Source organism: Pleurodeles waltl, chromosome 3_1, assembly GCF_031143425.1.
Source record: "Pleurodeles waltl isolate 20211129_DDA chromosome 3_1, aPleWal1.hap1.20221129, whole genome shotgun sequence".
Taxonomy (NCBI): domain Eukaryota; kingdom Metazoa; phylum Chordata; class Amphibia; order Caudata; family Salamandridae; genus Pleurodeles; species Pleurodeles waltl.
The window spans coordinates 1,297,826,321-1,297,845,174 of NC_090440.1; the positions used below are offsets into that span (position 1 = coordinate 1,297,826,321).

Below are 18,854 nucleotides of genomic sequence, written 5' to 3' on the forward strand. Positions count from 1 at the left end.
CCATGAAGCCCATCGCCTCAAGAGTCATTCTCACCGAAATCCATGATAGAGGCTGAAACATCGGTAGCATAGCTCAAATATCCTGGATTCCCTTGTCGGGAGGATAAGCCCAAAACTACACCGTGTCCAGAACAGTTCTGATGAAAGGCACTGTCTGAGAGGGAGTCAGGTGTGACTTCGGGAAGTTTATAGTGAACCCCAGCAAATGTAGGAGGTTCGCCGTAGTCTGGAGGTGGGAGACAACTTTCTGGGGTGTGTCCTATTTCAACAACCTGTCGTCAAGGTAGGGGAAGACTGGAACCCCTAACCTGCACTGATGAGCTGCAACCACTACCATCACTTTTGTGAACACCGAGAGGCGCTGGCAAGGCCAAAGGGGAGCACGGTGAAATGAAAGTGCTTGTGACCTACCAGGAATGTGGGCTGGCAGGACGGGAATGCGAAAATAGGTGTTCTGCAAGTCCAACGCTACCATCCAGTCTCAAGGGCAGAAACGATCTGAGCTAGGGTTAGCATCTTGAACTTCTCCTTCTTGATGAAGTGATTGAGGAACCGAAGCTCTAGGATAGGGTGAAGGCCCTTGTCCTTTTTTGGGCACCAGAAAGTACCAGGAATAACAACCGCAACCTACTTCTTGTGCAAGGACCCTCTCTATGGCTCCCCTGGCCAAGAGAGCCTTGACCTCCTTGCAGAGACATGCCATACGATCCTCCAATAGATGATTGTATGATGGTAGCACGGCTGGAGGAGAAGTCTTGAAGGGAGGTATAGCCCCTTCAGACAATGTGTAACACCCACCTGTCCTTGGTAATGGATCCACAAGCTCTTGGGATCCCGCGGCCACGCAGAGGCTATACAGCATGCGAGGGTCGGTGTCCAAGTGAAAAGGAACGCGGTTGGGTGCCCATTCCGTAGCCACGAAAGGAGCGAAAGCTAAACTGTGGGGGGCGAGGAGCAGCTGTGAGGCCAAGGGACCGAGCCGTAGCCCGGGAATCCTTAAACGGCCCGAGCGCTGAGTCCACCTTTTCTCTGAAGAGATGGGTGCCATCAAAGCGCATGCCCATCAAGGACTACTGGACATCCCCTAAAAAGCCAGACATCCCCAGCCAGGCATGACGCCTCAAGGCCACCATCGATGCAACCAATCTGCCCAGTGAGTCTGCTGTATCCAGTCCACAACGAATCAGGAACTTTGCTGCATCTCTCCCATCCGTAACGGCTTGGGAGAGAACAGTCTGGGCCTCCTCCGGAACTCGAGGCAGCACTTGCGCGACCATATCTCAGAGAGTATGGGAACAGTGGCCAAAAAGGCATGTGGTGTTCACGGACCGCAGCGCTAGACTGGGGGCAGAAAAAAATCTTCTCCAAGTTGTCCAGTCTTTTTGATTACCTGTCCAGGGTAGTGGTAGGGAATGTGCCAGAGGATGACGAAGTCTGGATGACAAGCCTCTCAGGCATAGGGTGTTGGGTCAGGAATTTTGGGTTGGTCGACGCAGGCTGGTGGCGGCGGGTAACCGCCCTATTCACAGGAGCCCCTGTGCTGGGTCTGGACTGGGTACAGAGAAGGATGTCTGTAAGGGCTTCATTGAAGGGGAGGAGGGGTCCAGAATTGGAGGCCCGAGGCTGAAGCACCTCGGTCAGGAGGTTAGTCCTGAACTCCACAGAAGGAAGCTCAAGGTCCAAAACCTCAGCAGCCCTTAAAGTGCGAAGCTCCCTCCACCGTAGCCACGGTAGCGGGAAAAAGCATGCCAGATCTTGAACCCAGTCTAGGTCAAGCTGGTACTCTAAAGGGTCCACAACCACTCTACACTATCCCTAAACCCATAACCATAGCAATAGGGGTCAGGATCAGCCTTGGGCCCAGGAGAGCCCATGGAAAATGGAATCAGCATCGAGCTATGCCATTCCGGCTCATCAGGATTAGCATAGGATCGACGAAGATTGTGCCCCAAACCGACGTCAGGAGCTTTGACGTCTAGCCTGATGCTGAGGAAGGTCGCGATGGCACAACCAGCGTCAGAGAGGATCTGGAAATGGATCAGGAGTTGCCCTCCAGAGTCGGGTTGAAGCCGTCGACTTGGAACCCCTCACTGACTCAAAGATGCCGGCTGGTGGGTCGGTCATCCCAAATATGAGGCGTATGGCCTCTTAAAAGTTCTGGAGTTGGGCAGGGGTGGCACAGGCTCCCAGAAAGCCAGGAAGGCACGGAGCGGGCCCAGGCGGAGGCTTCGAAGACAGAGGCCTAGAGCGTCAACGCTCTTCCCACGTCGCATTGTCCGAGCGACCAGGGGAAGTCGAACGTTTGGCCTTCTTCGACGTCTTCCTGTGACCTGAATGTCGAGATGACTTGGACGATGAAGAGTGGTGATGACTCTGCAACCGGTCTCCTGACCTTCCTTTTGAACGAGACAGGAAGCGACGTGGAGTTGAGTGCCGGGCAGCCATGAGCTTTTGCAACAGCTCCCTCAAAGTTTTCGGGTTCATGGCCTGACACTCGGAGCAGGACTTCAGGTCATGGCAATGCTCTAGACACCAGAGACAGACGAGATGTGGATCCGTCATAGACATCATTCGGTGCCTTGAGTCACAGGGCTTGAATCCGGTCTTTCGGAACATCTCTTGACGCATCCAAAACTCATCAAAAACTAATCAACAAAAATGTTGTAGTTAATCAAAAAATGACTGGGGTAGCTCTTCTCCGGATCTGCATGTAGGCTGGCGCAGAAAGAAAAGAACTGATGGCAGCGCGCCAGGGTGGCACCTATATACGACCGCAACGTCATCACAGTGACCACGACACCAACGATGCCCAAAGAGTCGACCAACACCACCTAACGGCACGTAGAGGTACTGCTTGCTGAACAATCTCCGGATTCAGTCTGATGCCTGGGGCAAATTTTAAGGTAAGGAATCTGCAACTAGAAGACTCTATCAGATGTACCAGACTTGTGGATCGGGAAGGAAGGCCCAATAACATACAATATCCAATATGGCTCAGATGAAAGTGTCTCTGTGAAGGAGTCTGGTGTTACTTCCCCATGTTGATAGTCAACCCAAATTATGTCATGAGGTGCACCACTGTCTAGTGGTGGTCCACCACTGACTGTGGCAAGCCTGCATTCAACAGCCTGTCATTGAGTTAGGGGAGACTGGTATGCACAATTTTTGAAGATATTCTACATCCACTGCCATCAATTTTACAAACACTCACGGAGTACTGGTGAGGTAGAAGGAGAGCATGGAAAACTGATAATACCCCTGACCAACACTGAACTGAATGTAGTGCCTGCTGACCTGAAGCATAGGATCACTGAAATAGGTGTCCTGCAGGTCCAACACTACCATCCATTCCCTTGGATCCAGGGCAGATTGAACTTGGCCCACGGTGAGAATCTTGCATTTGTCCTTCTAAACGAAGAAATTGGGAGGTGGGATATTTAAAATAGGATGAAGACCTACACCATTTTTCGGCTCTACAAAATAGCTGGAATAACATCCATTCCTACTTCCAAGGCTGAAACTCTCCCTATAGCTCCTTTCACTAAAGAGCCTGTACTTTGTACAACAAAATGAACAAGTGCTCCTCTGAAAGATGCTCTGATGTTGATGGAAGATGCAGCATGTCTTAAAGGTATGGCAGAGCATCTGCATGTTCAACTGTCCGCAGGACCCATTTGTTGGATGTTATGGCTTCCTACCCATGGAGAAAATGAATGATTCAGTCACACACAGGATGATCATGTACCACTAAAGGCAAACTAAAGCAGCTTGGAGTCTGCTATCACATGGGCAGGGGACTAGGAGGTTCACTGTTGCTGGGTGCCTGGATGTTGCCTACTGGATTACTGACCATGAAAAGACTCATGCAGTGGGCCTTGGAATTGCATGCAAAACCCCTGATGAGGCCTCAAAAGCAGGGTAACTATTGGGGATTCCTCCTTGCACGTGACAAAGACCAAGGGAAAGCACTGTGGCTCTCTTTGAAGGGCTCTCATAAGGGATCAGCAGACTCATCAAATAGACAAGAACCATCAGAAGGCATATCCATGAATGACACCTGAACTTCACCCAAGAAGCCAGTGGACCTCATCCATGTGAGATGCCAGAGCTCCATGCTAAGCAATCAGCAGGATCTAGTCCTATCCTGTAGCATATCTGGCCCAGGTATATCCATGATTGATGCCTGAATGTCACCTAATCACCCCGTGGATCTCATCCAGGCTTATGCCAGTGCTCTATGCTAAGGAAGAAGTACCACCCAGTCCTACCCATATAGCGTTCTTGGCCACATGCTGGCCAGCCACAATAATTTGTGCCTGGTTGCCACAGAATTCCTTTGGGCCTGCGGGCAAGGTGTCTGTAACGATGACCTGTAATGCAAGGGAATACCCATCTAGCAAGCAGCGGGCAATGACAGGCTGAATGGTGCAGTCAGTCAAATGGAACATCGGTTTCCTGAATGTCTCAATTCTCTTTGACTCTCTGGGGCCACAGGGACTAAGTTGGGGTTAACCCTGCTAATGTACACCAGAACTACCACTCTCTCGGTAGTAGGGTGCTGCATTAGGAAGGCAGGATCACCCAGTGCAGTTCTATGGTATTGGGCTACCTGTCTATTCATAGGTGGGCAGGAACAAGGCTTAGCCCAGGTACCCATGAGAATGTCAGTCACTGCTTTGTTGAATGGCAGAAAGGGCTCAGTTAAATCTGTCCAGCCTGTACAACTCCAGTGAGGACATGTCCTCAATAGAAGGCAAGTGTAATTTCAGGACCTCCGCTGCTCTTCTGATGGCTACAGCAAATTAAGCTGGCTTTTCTTTTATGGAACCAGGGTTAGACTCCAAAACCATGTCAGAGGAAGTGGCAACCCACTGACCTCTTTAAGGTCAAAATAAAAACTGTCAATATATTGTAGAGTTATGTAATCCCCGTCATTTAATCTCTATTGTTACCTACAGCTGGTTGAGGCAAAAAGGTACTGGGTGGCTCCTAGATGAAGGCAGAGTTTTGTTAGAATCAGAATCAACTGCAGCCAGGTGCACCAGGTCTGTTTCAGGGCGCAAACACAGTCGAGGTTGAGATGAATCTGGGTCAGAGTCGGACAGGACAATAGGGATGGCATCTTGCTCTGATATCAGGACCAGAGTTGCTGTGGCAGGAACTGATATGGATCTAGGCGCCAGGTGTGGAGTTGGCAGTACAGAGGATGGATCTGCCTATGGTAACCCAGCTGGAGGCCTTTGCAGATCTGTGGGGTCTGAAGACATGCCAGAGGCAGCCAGCTTGGTGCCAAAGATTGCAACATGGCTTTTTTGAAAGCCTCAATTTGTTGCAACTGTGTTGACAATCTTGGAAAATCAGGAATCACTGAGATCACCTGTACTCATCAGTAGGACCAACAGTGAGATTGAGGGTCACCTTGATATCCTCATGACTTCACAGAAAAAGAATGCAAGATTGGGAAAAATCCTGCTTGACTTTTTTGTGCTTCTTCTTGGACTCCGACTTACCCAAAGACTTGGACCGTGATGGAGGCCTGTTACAGGAAGGAGTCTGTGCTCTGAACTTTGGGCGGGGCATACGCAACATCCTGCAGTGTTCGGCAACATACAGCTTGGCTTCGTGTTCATTGATCGTCTTCGGGTTCATAAAGGCACATTACCTTCACAATTTAGTGTTGTGTCCCAAACACGAACACCTGAGAAACACCTCGTAGGGATTTGTCACAAACATCTGCTCGCCACAGTCCCTATTAGGTTTAATCCCTGTAGGTTCTAGAGAGGAGATGTTTCCTTGCACACGAGAAAAAAGCCTTTGCAAAATAACTTATCAATTGACTAGGAAACAATTAGGAGCTAGTTCTGGATCCATCTATGAAGGTGCATAAAAAAGGGAAGTGACTTCTGAGTGCTTGGGTGGTGTTTATATTCCGAGCTGAAGGAGGTCCATGCAGATCCTCATGATGCCACATATCCCTGTGCAGGGGCTATGCTGGAAAATCTTCTGGGTCCAGTCTGGTGATTGGGGATCTTCTAAAGGCAACAAATCTGCAGGTTAGACATAGTCATCAGAAAACAATATTTCTTTTAAATAGTGGATCTCCAAGCATGATTAACATCTACATTGTCCTTAATCTCAGAGAGGATTACATACATAATTTTTAAAAAGCTATTTATCTACAAAAAACTTTAGCATGCGCATAGTTCCGGGACTGGAGCAGAACCATGGTGTGCACTTAGCTAATACAAATTAAATCTGGGAAAGCACAAGTCACAAAGTGCACCTGTGGCAGATGCCTAGAGATTTGTTTTAAGAGAACTACTCTAGAAGAACCATCTCTTGAATACCAATCGAAAGCTTTGGGTGGGTTTCTCAGCACTGCCACTTTGTATTGTGCCTAGTGTCAAGTAAAAAAGCCTTTCTTTTTAAACAAGACGTACGTAAACCCTGATCAACTTGTCACCTGAATCCAGGCTATGCTATCATGCTCAAAAAAGTGCTAAGAGATAGCTATATGCCCTGAGATACTCTTCCTTGAACCAACAGCTATGTGAATTGGAACCAATGCAGTTTTCAATTCCTTTCTGAATGAAGGAAGGAATGAAAGTAGAAATGCATCAACAGGAAAGTGATGCAGATGGCGGTTGCCTAGTTTTCAATACATCTAGTCTGAACATGTCATGACTCCAGAGACCTCCCACCCCTCCTGAAATATGACTGCCCTCCAACCACCCCTCCCTCGCTCCTCCCCAAGATAAGATGGAGACCCACGATTTACGTGCTGTATGTTAACAATGTAACACAACAAGTTTTGAATTGTCTTCTGGCATCCAGGAGAGGGAAATTGAAACAATTCAGGACCAGAGTGATTCAACTACTTTCTTCTGTGAACAAATGCAACCAGATGAGTCACAGTGTGGAAACACTGACATAGTTGGGGACCACACACTTGAGAGGTGCTAAGCAGAACGCAGGAATGACTGTGAGAATGGAGCTCCCATAGTATCAACCAATTCAGTATTGACACTTTTCAAAAGCATAAGATGGTATTTAGCATTTATAATTAACTTTTTGCCATGTAGGTCAAGATTAAATTATTCACTAAGAACAGCGCCTAGAGGTTAGACCTTACCTACTTGGGTTTGGGAGAGGACTAAGATCAAAGACTGGCCTTTGATGTTAGTTAATGATGAAGAGAGGCAGAAGACTTTTGAGGGGTTAGTTTCAAGATGTACAGTGACATCAACACTTGACTTTTAAATAGTATTTTAACAGTTGATGTTTGTCTACTTTTAAGTTTAAGCATTTCCTTTATTGCTGGGAATCCAGAATATGACTGACTCCCCACTTCTAAATCCAGATTTAAAATATGATTGCTACCACCAGATTATGACTGATGCAGACCCTCCATGTTTTCAATGGCTGGTTACGGAAACTGTGAAATTACTCTCTAAAGTGAAAGGTTCTTGCATCTTAGGTTATGAGGGAGAGTGCTTCATCAAAAACAAAAACTTCAATTTGTGTCAAATTATGCAGACATATACTTAGCTCTAAGAGATACAGATCCTCAATAACTTTAGTATGGTCATTTTTGTTCAGCCATGGAGTTAGTCCATTTTGAAGAGCAAACATTTGTGTCCTTAATGAACATGTACATATAAATTAACAAACCATCACGTAGCTGGTCTATGTCATCATCAAACACTGCTTCTTTCAGAGCTGTCTTGTCGTAGGAGTTTATTGTGTCAGTATAAGGGTAGGGATTGTATTCTCTTCCCCGAGGACCTGTGAACACACGTTGAGGCTGCGTGTTAAGCAATGACGTTTTGTTATCTAGTGCTGTCCGTCCTCCTTCAACAACGTCACCACCAATACGGTGATCCATTGCTGGCGCAGCAATTCCGCAGTCTCGAGAAACCTAAAACAAATAAAAATAAATCATAAGTGTGGGTTTCTTACTTTTCTGAGCTCATAAATCAATGCTTGATATTTCAAAATCAATAAAACCTTGTTTTGGAACCAAATCAATTTTGTTTAATGTATATGGCTTACATGTGTTACTTGCCGGTCATTAAGGTTTTAGTCCACGTATATATTTCGTTGGTTATTTCTCAATTTATATAAAATCCAATTAGGAGGCTGTATCTCTGGCACACATTAACCCACTTCTCTGTACATGTCTACAGTGTCAAATCAAGAAACTAAAAGCCTTCTTTAAAGTTTGTCGGATGGGATACTCCATCACCAACGTACGGGGCGCCCTATCGGATGCATTACAAGTGCAGTATATCCTATGGCGATTGTACCACATCATATCATTCAGATGTGACAGAGTATCATATCTGCCAAACTCCAAATAAGGTCCTAAATTCTTGTCATAGTGTGATTACTAGGCATCGACAGCTGAGTTTGCCTGCCCTGGTGTTTAGAGAGCCCCCTGGGAAATGCCCGACGTTCCAGCCATGTTTAGAGACACAGAGCCTCTTGACAAAGGGTCCAAGATCACATGGAGTTGGTGTCTGTGAACACTGAACCAGTTTTCTCTTTATCAAAGGAAGAAAGGTTTCACTGGCAACCGTATCACCCAGAACTCCAACAGGTTGATGTGAAGGCCAGACTGTGCTGTACACCAGAGTCCTCTGTCTCCCCCTTTCTCAGATGGCCACCCCACATCTGTCACTACAGTCAGTTATGAATGGGGAAGGGGAGGGGTATGCCACTGACCAAGTCACAGATCATCAGCCACCACTGCTGGTCCTTTGCAGTTCCCTCTGAGATCTGGACCAGGTCAGAAAGATGCTCCTGATGCTGTGCTCCCTGAGGCCTCATGTCCCACAGTAGAGGCCTCCTATGTCAAAGGGCTTGTGCCACTAGAAGGATGCAGGAGGCCATGAGTTCCAACAGACTCAGAGTCAGTTTCACAGAAATTCAGGATAGAGGCTGAAACATCAGTATCATATCCTGAATACCCAGGACACACCATCCGGTAGGATAAGCACAAAACTGCAAAGTGTCCATAATGGCCCTGATGAAAGAGAGCATGGGCTGGGGGTACAATGATTCCCTCATCTGGTTTGTGGACCCACGTGGTCTGTGGAAACCATGTCCTCGCCACAAAAAGGCTGGGAAGCCTGTTGACCTTAGGAGCTGAGCAGGAAGGGATGAGGTTTGTAATCACTGCTGTAGCCATAGAAAGGGCGAAAGACAGACTCCGGTTGGCGTGGGGCCATGGACAGGTCCAAGAACATTGCTATAGGTCTGCTGACCTTAAAGTACTCCAGGGCTGAGTCTGCTTTCACACCAAAAAGGCAAGAGCTATCAAAGGGCATGTCCATGAGCAAAGCTTGAACACCCCTGAAAAGCCATTAGTTCTCATCCATACGTGGCATCTAAGTGCCACTGAGCATAAAATTGCTCTGCCCAGTGAGACGATCATCTGATGGTGAACTCTGTTGCATCTTGCATATCAGCAATAGTTTGGAGAGTATGGTCCAGGCATTCTCAGAGATCATAGTCACCACTTGTGCAACCGAATCCCACACAGTGTGGGTGTATTGGCTTAAAAGGCACGCGATGTTCACCAGCCACAGTGCTAGGTTGGTGGAAAATAAAAATTCTCTTACAAAATGTATCCAATAGTATGGAATCCCTATCACTGCGCCAGGATTGATCCTGGAAGTGGAGGCTTGGACCACAAAGCTCTCCAGGGTGGGTTGCTAGGCAAATAACTGGGTTCCCAAAAGCATGGCAATGGTGGCGGGCAATAGTCCTATGCACAGGAGCCCCTCGGGAAGACTTGGACCAGGCCCCAGGGAGGACATCTGTAAGGGCTTTGCTGAAGGATGTCAGGGTTCAAAAGGAGCAACTCCTGGCTGAAGCACTTCTATTAAGACGTTCATTTTGTCTTCCAATGTGGGCAATTGAACGTCCAAGACCTCAGCTGCCCACCACCCACCAGTGCAAATGAGGTACTCTCCTCCGTAGTCCCGGCAGGGAGAGAGACCGGGCCAGTGTCTCGCGAGGTGTCTAAAACACTGGCACCCGCCAGTTCCTGGTACCAGTTGTTCTCTGGTTCATAAAGTGGATGGTGGTAACCATGGGGGTCCTCAGACCTCTCCAAATTGTCACCCTCTTCAGGCCTGTCAAAGAAAAAAAGCACTGACTACAATTCAGAAGGCATGGTACTGGTTGGTGCCAGACAACACCCATCAGGCTCAATGTTAGAATTTGGTATGAGGATGGGGCCTGTGCCACCATGGGTTTCAGCAGTGCAGGGAGCAAGTACGCTGGAGCAGGCGTCAAGGAAGTTCACAGTCTCAATGCCAGCGCTGCTCCGGATCCAGCACTGGATCCAAGGGGCTCGACTGGTCCAAGGACGGATCTGCCAGAGGAGAACCAGTAGGAGCCCCCCCTGCACCCGTGGGGCTCAAATGCATGCCAGAGGGAATGAGCTGTCCAAATAAGAGGGACTAGGCCTCAAAAGAACTCCTTGACTTGGGCGGGGGTCGCTCCAGCAAGCGTGGAGTGGACCCTGGCACAGGCTCCACTGTATAGCAAAGCCTAGAGTGCTGATGCTCCAGCCCCAGATCTGATGACTTGGTCCGGCATGGGGAAGTCAAAGAACACTTTGACTTCTTTTACTTGTGTGACTCACCTGATGACTTGGATTGAGATGATGATGGCTGGGAGCAGCTCCATGAGCAGTCCTGGTAACTTCCTCAAGACCAAAAACGTTGTGGGATCACAAGATGTTGGGTGGCAAGGACCTCTAGAGACCGTTACCTCAGAACCTTGGGATTTGTACAGCTACAGTCCTTGCAGGTCTTGGAGTTGTGGAACTGCTTCACACACCATAGGCAAACCAAAGGAGGGTCTGTCACAGACATCTGCCTGACAGGTATCACACAGTTTAAAGCCTGTTGGCTTTTTAGGGGACATCACTAACACACCAGGATATGAAAGTCTCAAAAAAGCTTTGACAAAAAGTTGAGGAAAAGGGCAGTTAAAAAATGACAAAGTAGCTCTCTCTGGTTCTATGCTGACTGGCACAGAAAGAAAATAACTGACATCAGCACGTTGGTGTAGTGCCTATATGCATTGCATACATTATTGCCTGTGTGGCCAGCACCAATATGAAGCTGAACGCCACCACCTACCAGCATGCAGGGGTACTGCTTGAAACTTTCCACATCCAGTCTGACACCTGGGGTATATTCTAAGGTAAGAAACCTGCGGCCAGAAGTCTCTATAAGATGTTTAAACATTCCACCAAGTAGTGTGCCACCAGGGAAATGCCATATTGGCTTAGACAGTGTGAGAGCCACAAAGCCTCCTGGCACACAACCCAAAACCTGCCAAGATTCTTGCAGTACCACATGGCGGTAGTGATGCCTGGAAGAACTTCAACCAGCTCCCCCTTGATCATCAGCGCAAAGGCCTTAAACGGCAAGTGAATCACCTGAAGCTCTAACAGAGTTATGTGAAAAGGGACTCTGCCGAAGATCAGATGCCTCTTATCTCCACCTCTACCAGATGGCCTCTCCCACTAAGTAGTAATGCACGAGTCACCACTGTCAAGCCTGAATGGGATAGATAGAGGGATTTGCTGCTGGTCCAACTGTGGTCAAGCAATCACCACTGCAGATATTTTGCAGTCCCAGTTGACACCTGGATAGAATCCGTCAGGTTCCCCTCCTGCTGGCCATTGCAGAGCCCACATATATTCAACAAGCATAGTCAGCAAGCAAGATGGAAGGTGCAAACACCCAAGAAGCCTCGGAGTCATCCTCACTGAGACCCAGGACAGAGGTTAAAACATCAGGAACACAGCCCGAAAGTCTGGGACTTGTTTGCCCAGAGGAAAAGCCAAAAAGGGCACTGTATCCCGGTGGACTCTAATGAAGGGGAGTCCGTTCGAAGTAGTCAGGTGTGACTTAAGCAGGTTGATTGAAAACACCAATGATGTCAAGAGGTGAGGCCTCATCAAGGTGGTCTGCAAATTACTGTGGCGAGTCTACCTTCAACAGCCGGTGAAGGTAGACTCACAGTGGTGGGAGAAAACGGATGCCGTGACCTCCAAAGACAGGTAAAGACCACCACCATCACCTTTGTGAACACCTGATGGGCATCGGTGTGCCCAAAAGAAAACGGGCAAAGCGAAAATGCTTTTGGCCAGCTTTATACCGCAGGAAACATCAGCGGGCCTTCAGAACAGTGATATGAAAATAGGTGTCCTGAAGGTCCAAATACATTATCTAGCCTCTGGGAGCCACTGCAAAGAGAACCAGGAACTAGGAGCACATCTTTAATTCCCTTTGCACAGGAAGGCACTGAGATGGCAAAACTCGAAGTTAGGATGAAGGACATCATCCTTCTTCAGAACGAGGAAGTAGTGGGAATAACATCCAGTCCCTACTTCTGAGGCAAGAACCCTCACTATGGCTACATTGTCTATAACAGCCTGCACCTTCTGACGCAAAATGGGCATATGGTCCTTTAAGAGCTGCTCTGATGTAGGTGGCAAGTGAGATGAATGGCACAAAGGTATGCCTAGTGATCCTAGATGGAGGACGCTTGATCTGATGTCTCCTTGACCCCCAGAACATTCATCACAATCATGCCATAGTTTCTCCCACAAGTCCTTCCCTGTACAAGACCATAAATATGCACCCAACAATGGCACCGTAATAAACTCAGTCGAAAACGGACCTGTTCTGCTGGTTGTCTCTGCTCAGACGGAGAAGCGTCCTGTCACGTAAGCAGACGTGGTGACCTAGGAGTGGGTGGTGTGCAGAGAGAAAGCTAGTTAGGCTGTGGTGGCAATGGGGATCAGCTGAAGCGTGATGCAAGAGATCCTCTATGATGTGCCTGGGACTCCACTTCTATGCTCCCCTTTGCATTGGTTCCCATTGCCATGTGTGAGGAATGGTACTGCCTGGTTCAGCGGTGCTCAATGGCTTGATATGCAGGATCACTCAGGACCGTAAGGCTCAGGCAATCAGATGGATGTGAAACAGGTAGAGATTGGCGACACAGACTGAGCACTCGAGCAATCTGCCTCTGTGGCCAGAGAAAGATTTTGCACTCCTATTCCCTGCTCTAGATCTCATAGGTTTGGGAGGTAGTGGCAGTGCTGTTGACTGCGTAGCACCTTGCCCATTCAACTCACTCAGTGAGGAGAGGGGCCAAGCGGTAAAAAGGCTAGAAGCAAGAGAGGGTTCCCCCTCCCACCTGACTGAGCAATAGGGGTTGGCACCATGGTTGATGTTGGTGCTGAGCCAGCAGCGTGACACAACAACTTGGAATACCTACCTGCGGAGTCAGGTGGCACCTGATGGAGTATGTGATTAACTGCCCTCATCGCCTGTTTCTACGAGCCTCATGAGACACCACTTAAGTGACTAGGCTTACAAACCTCAGGGTAAAATGATCAAACAACGAAGTGCCCTGTAAATGGCATTCTCTGCTTAACTCGGCTGAATCCAGGTACCAAGAGATATGGGGATGGAATATGCCTTAGTTGTGGTGGCTGTGTTTAATTCCTCTTACCCCTCTTCCTAAGTTGGATTACACTTTTCAGTGGTTTATCGTCATAAATGGCAGTGCTCAGGAACACTGATAAGCAGCCTTTCAGCCTTTTGACAGACAGGCCCTCAATGAATTTCTAAAGGTAGTCCTTTCCACCCGCACCCCTCACTTGCACTGTTTGGTACTCTGCCCTCAAGCTACAGGAATGCAGGCAGTACACTTGCACTGTCTGGGGAAAGCTAACCTCATCCTCCACTTTGCACCACGCTAAGTCAGGGGCATTCAAATTTAATTCCACTGGCCCACTACTCAAGACACATACACAAACACAAATCCACACACACACACACGTCTACTAAAATACATGTGCTACAAACACAGTATAAACACATATTCAACTGGCACAGGATGCAATGCATGGTTCTTAGTTTCAAATGACAACAGACACAAGTCCTCAACCTTGCATTACAAGGGATAGGCCTAGGCTCTGCGCACAAGCTAGATTAGCAGGGCACCAGGGACAAAATTAAAGGTATAATATTGCTATCATATGTAGACGGGTCATCAGGGCAGGGGAAGTCGATCTGTACCATGAAAGGGATATTCCATCACAATCCTGATTTCTGGCAAATACAGGCTAGGCCAATGGACAAAATAAAGTAACTGACTTACCTGAAAATATAGTACTCCCAATTTGAATCTTAAATAGATTGACCTGTTACTGAGTATTAACCATGATCGAAAAACTATTACCCAAAATATATGCATGGAATACATGGCCTGGCTTTAATAAGTTCAGACACACATCAGTGTTGTACTTTTTTTCCTGCCTCTTTGAGGCGTAGGAAGAGAAACCTAGAGAACATCAACATCAGTGACAATACAGCATATGGAATGCTTGCATACCTGAAATCGTATTAATCACACTACTAGCTCAACCAGCAAGGAATGGGGTAGTGAAGAATCTACAAGACGATATTATATCCTCAAAAAATATTGCTGTCAAAGATAAGTAACTTCATCTTCTGATGGAAACAGACTTCTCCCCTTATGAGGACTACCAAAGAAATACCCTCCTAATATGTGGCACTGGGAAGTTAAGGCTAACCTAGACAGTTAACTTACACTGCCCTGGCAAAATATCCATAATTTGTGCTTGCAGTGTCAGGCAATAATGTTTAGGTGCATGTAGGCAAGTGGCCACTCTGCAAATCTCAGTCAACAGAGTGCCATTGGTGAGAAACAACGAAGGGGCCACTGCTGTTGTGGAGTGGGCACTAAAGCCAGCTGTAAGAGCCTTCCTGGCCACCAACCTTATCTTGATGCTTGTGGGCGAACCAGTGAGAAACTGCATGTTTGGGATAAATATATGCAGTCTCTCCTCATCAGAGGTGAGATGAGGAGGACAGAAAGATGGAAGAGTGATGGGCTTGCCCATGTAAAAAAACAAATACAATTTTCAGTAGAAAAGAAGCACTGGTGAGAAAAATCAGTTTACCTACGTAAAATACAGTGAACAATGGCCAAAGTGAGGTGGCCTGAAGTTTACTGAAGGATGAGATTATTGCTACAAAGAAAACATTTTTGAATGTCAGAACTAGAATTGGGCAACTATGTATCCACTTGGGAATAGCATGAGGAATATTAATACAAGATTCAAATCCAACTGTAGAACTGTAACAGGAGTGGGAGTAAACAATAAATATGGCTGGCAAAGAATACATATGAAAACAGATCGAGATGCTAAATATCCTTTTATGGTGGTTACTGTGAGGCCCTCCTGACCAAGAATGTGTAAATCATACAACGTCAGAAAGGAAGAACTGACAGGGGTTCAGAATTTTTGACTTATTCAAGTGGGTTTCCTGGTAGCCAAAATTACCTCAGTAACCTCCAGCAGGGAGTAGAATTGGCACTGAACAATTGCTAGACATGCAGCCACAGCAGCAGTTGATTGAGTGTGAGGATAGGACTATCCTGGTGCAATGCTGGTCCTTTGAGTGCAGCAGAGGAAGTGGGGCAGTGTTGAGTTCCAAAAGGAGTACAAAATCCTCCTCATCCTGTCTGAGGCAATCAAGATCAGTTGTGTTCTACCATCTTGCATCTTTCTGCAGGACCTTGACAAAGCAGATTTGTTGGGAAGGCATGAAGCACATGCACTGACTAATGGTATCCCCCAGGGTGGTGTCATTCAGAAGGAAGTGCATGCACAAACATTTTGGGCCAAATTTAAGAAATACATGCATGGACACATTAATATGGGGAAGATTATTTCTGTCACTTCGGAATCAAGTTCCTATTGTTCACTCTTAAAGAGTGATGACTCAGAGCGTTATTGCTGAGAGCCCATGTAAACTTCGGTTAGCTCCTCTGAAAGGTAGGAATGCCAGATAAAAGTATACATCATGCAAGTCCAGGGACACTGGTCAATACCCTGTCCTGACAGCCAAAAGACCACGGGTCAGGGACAATATTCACAATTTGTCCTGAAGAAGGAACAAATTCAAGAGGCAAAGGTCCACAATGGGCCTCAGGCCTCCATGCCTCTTAAAATCAAAAAAGTAAAAGGAGCAAAATCTCATGCCCCTTTTCTCAATGGACATCATCACTATGGCCTGTTTGCTTAGTAGGGCAAGACTCTCCACTTCCCAGGTCATGGCATGTGCCATTGAACATGTGCTGGTGGAAGAAAGTCAGCACGGTGGGGAAGATAGGAAGGGAATGGTGTTGTCCTTGCTGATTTGTCGGATGATGCTGACATTCTTCATAATCTTCTCGAAATAGATGCAAAAAAATTGGGGACATTCTTTCCACTAGGAGCCGGTAGTGCAGAGTGGAACTTACACAGCTTTTGAGGCAGCAGAGCCAGTAGAAGATGTTGTTGCTGCTTTTGGCATTCACTATACCCACCCCTAAATTGAAAGCAGCTTTGCTCGGATATTTGACAGAGCTGTGGAGGGTATTCTTGATGTGAATTTTGAGTTCCGAATACCCATGACATTGTTGCTAATGCTGACTGAATTGTTCACTGCAAGGTGGGGGGGATAATCAAGGCCCAGTGAATGAGCTGTAGCTCAGCTGTGCTCCTGAGCTCCTGGGAGGAATATGCCTTCTCTCTGAACAGCCGTCTCATTAAAGGGCAGATACCAATCACCCAGATTGGCAGCTGTGGGTCATGAATCTAGCCATAATGTCTGCAGAATACAGGCCAGTATTTGGAAGCAAACAGACAAGTGTTGATCAGATCAAAAAGGAGCTTTTTTTATTCAGATAGGGAGAGACTGATAACAGTCATTTTATTTTTGAAAGCTTTCACAGGGTCTGGTATGCTTGTGGACTGCTTGGGCTGATAAAGGTTTCTTCCAGGCAGCCAACATGAGCTGCAAGATAGCCTCGTTAAATGGCACCAGAGGTTGTAAAACTGTTGAGGTGGTCCAGGGGATTTCAGTTAAAACATTAGTTTTTACATCGGTGGAATGCCAGGAAAGTTCCAGTGCTTCAGCAGCTTTTTGTACCAATGAAGTCAACTGATTTCCTCTTAAAGAGGCTAGGGAGGTGGTTAAGGGTTATCATCTTCAGTTGATGTTTCACGTTCCCAGTAGAGACCAGCATTTGTACTATAATAGAGAAGGAGTGTGTTAGCCTCAGTATCATGATCCTCTATGCGACCATCATTTATATTGGGCAAGAGCGTGTAAACTGGAACCAAAAAGTGACTACATTCCAATGAATCCTTGGGTCCATGGTAGGCCGAATTTCGAACCAAGAACAGACCTTTGCTATTGCCACTTGGATAATAACTTCTGATTTCAAAAGTGGGATTAACAGTGAAATAAGCTGAGACTGTTCCACTCTGGATGGTGCTGTAGATTGAGCTGAGCACACCGTGTGGCGGTGTCTTGGATGGCAATGGCTTCAACAGAAGTGGCACCAAAGCGGGAACCTCTGGAGTGTAAGTCAGGTACATTCAAGGCCGAAGCCACCAGAATGCCAAAAATCACAGATTAGGCCGACCCACGGGAAGAGCAAAAGAGGTTATGTGTGTGTCCTGATAATAACCCATATGACCTGCTAAAAGGCAAAGTTTGACACTCTAGTTTTGTGTTTTTCCAAGTCAGCACTGTCTCCAAAAAACTAGGAACATGCTGATTTACAGGCAACAATAATGAGTCTTATGATATTTCCGAAAGAGGCACAGTTTGCTCGTGGAAGATGAGGACTTCCTCCCCTCTGAAGCTCTTTGTGGCAAAATCAGGTTGTTCACTGTCAAGAGACGTATGTGAAAGGAGCAGGGATGACTTTGTCTTATCCCTAAAGGCTTTGGTCCAAAGTAGGTTGGCTTCTTCTGCCTGAAGGCATTCAAGTGCATCAATGAACAAGGTCTGATGAGGGGAGAGCACTGTCCAAAGCTAGCTACTTCATTGCATCAGGATCCTCCAATAGGTCCAAAGTGCTCAGGATTTGCCTCCTGCCCTGGTTGATGAATCAGCACCTCTACCTCAGCCCCCCACTTCTCAACCTCTGAGGACATAGGGCCATTTGAATGTACAGAATTTTCTAGTTACTTTAGCAGAAGAAATCGGAGGCAAGTTTGCTATTTCAGAGAGTAACCAAGAAAAGATTGAGAAGTCCTGCAAGGCTATGGAGGGTAAGATAAATGCATTTATGGAAAGAGTAGTCAAGATGGAAGCTTCTTCTGAGGAGCTAGACAGGTGGGTGGATCTAAATAGGCAAGAGATCCAGCAACTAAAGTCTGGAGATAAGGCCCAGGAGGACAGAATGGAGACCTTGGAAAATAATATGAGAAGGAATAACATCAGGCTTCTGAATGTCCGAGAGGGTGCAGAGGGGAATGATATGAAAGCCTTTGTGGTAGCTTTAATTTAAGAGTTTATCTGCAGGCCATTTTAACCTGGAGGAAGATATTCAGAGAGTTCACCACAATCCTTTCAAGAAAAGTGTTGCTAGGAAGAACTCTAGGAAAATACTGGTTCATTCCAGAACATTCTCCATCAAAGAAAAGATTTTATTAGAAGATCTTAAAGTTAACAACTTCTCTAGAGGTGAATGGTCCTTCTGCATAGGATCTGATATTTCCAGGGTTACGCAGGATAGACAATGGGGGCTTGGGAAACAGATTCAGGAACTCGTGTCCTTGGGGACTACAGTACAGCTGCATTTTCCTCCCACACTTAGCATTATGTGAGACAAGAAGATGCATAATATTAGGGATCCAAATAAAGCCCACAATTTTCTTGAGTAGATTAAGACATCTCATAATTTTAGTTGCCCAGGGTGATGAAAGTTCATATGGGTTTAATCCTTTC

General features: G+C 46.7%; 1 protein-coding gene across 5 annotated transcripts in view; it reads right to left on the minus strand.

The window, feature by feature from the left end:
• CLASP1 (cytoplasmic linker associated protein 1) overlaps positions 1-18,854 on the minus strand; it is a 1,131,138-nt gene that overhangs the window by 107,243 nt on the left and 1,005,041 nt on the right. For all 5 annotated transcript variants that reach the window (XM_069224628.1, XM_069224627.1, XM_069224630.1 and 2 more), the window contains one exon: positions 7,672-7,918. In XM_069224628.1, coding sequence (XP_069080729.1) covers positions 7,672-7,918 — 247 coding nt within the window. The remainder of the gene's footprint in view (positions 1-7,671; positions 7,919-18,854) is intronic.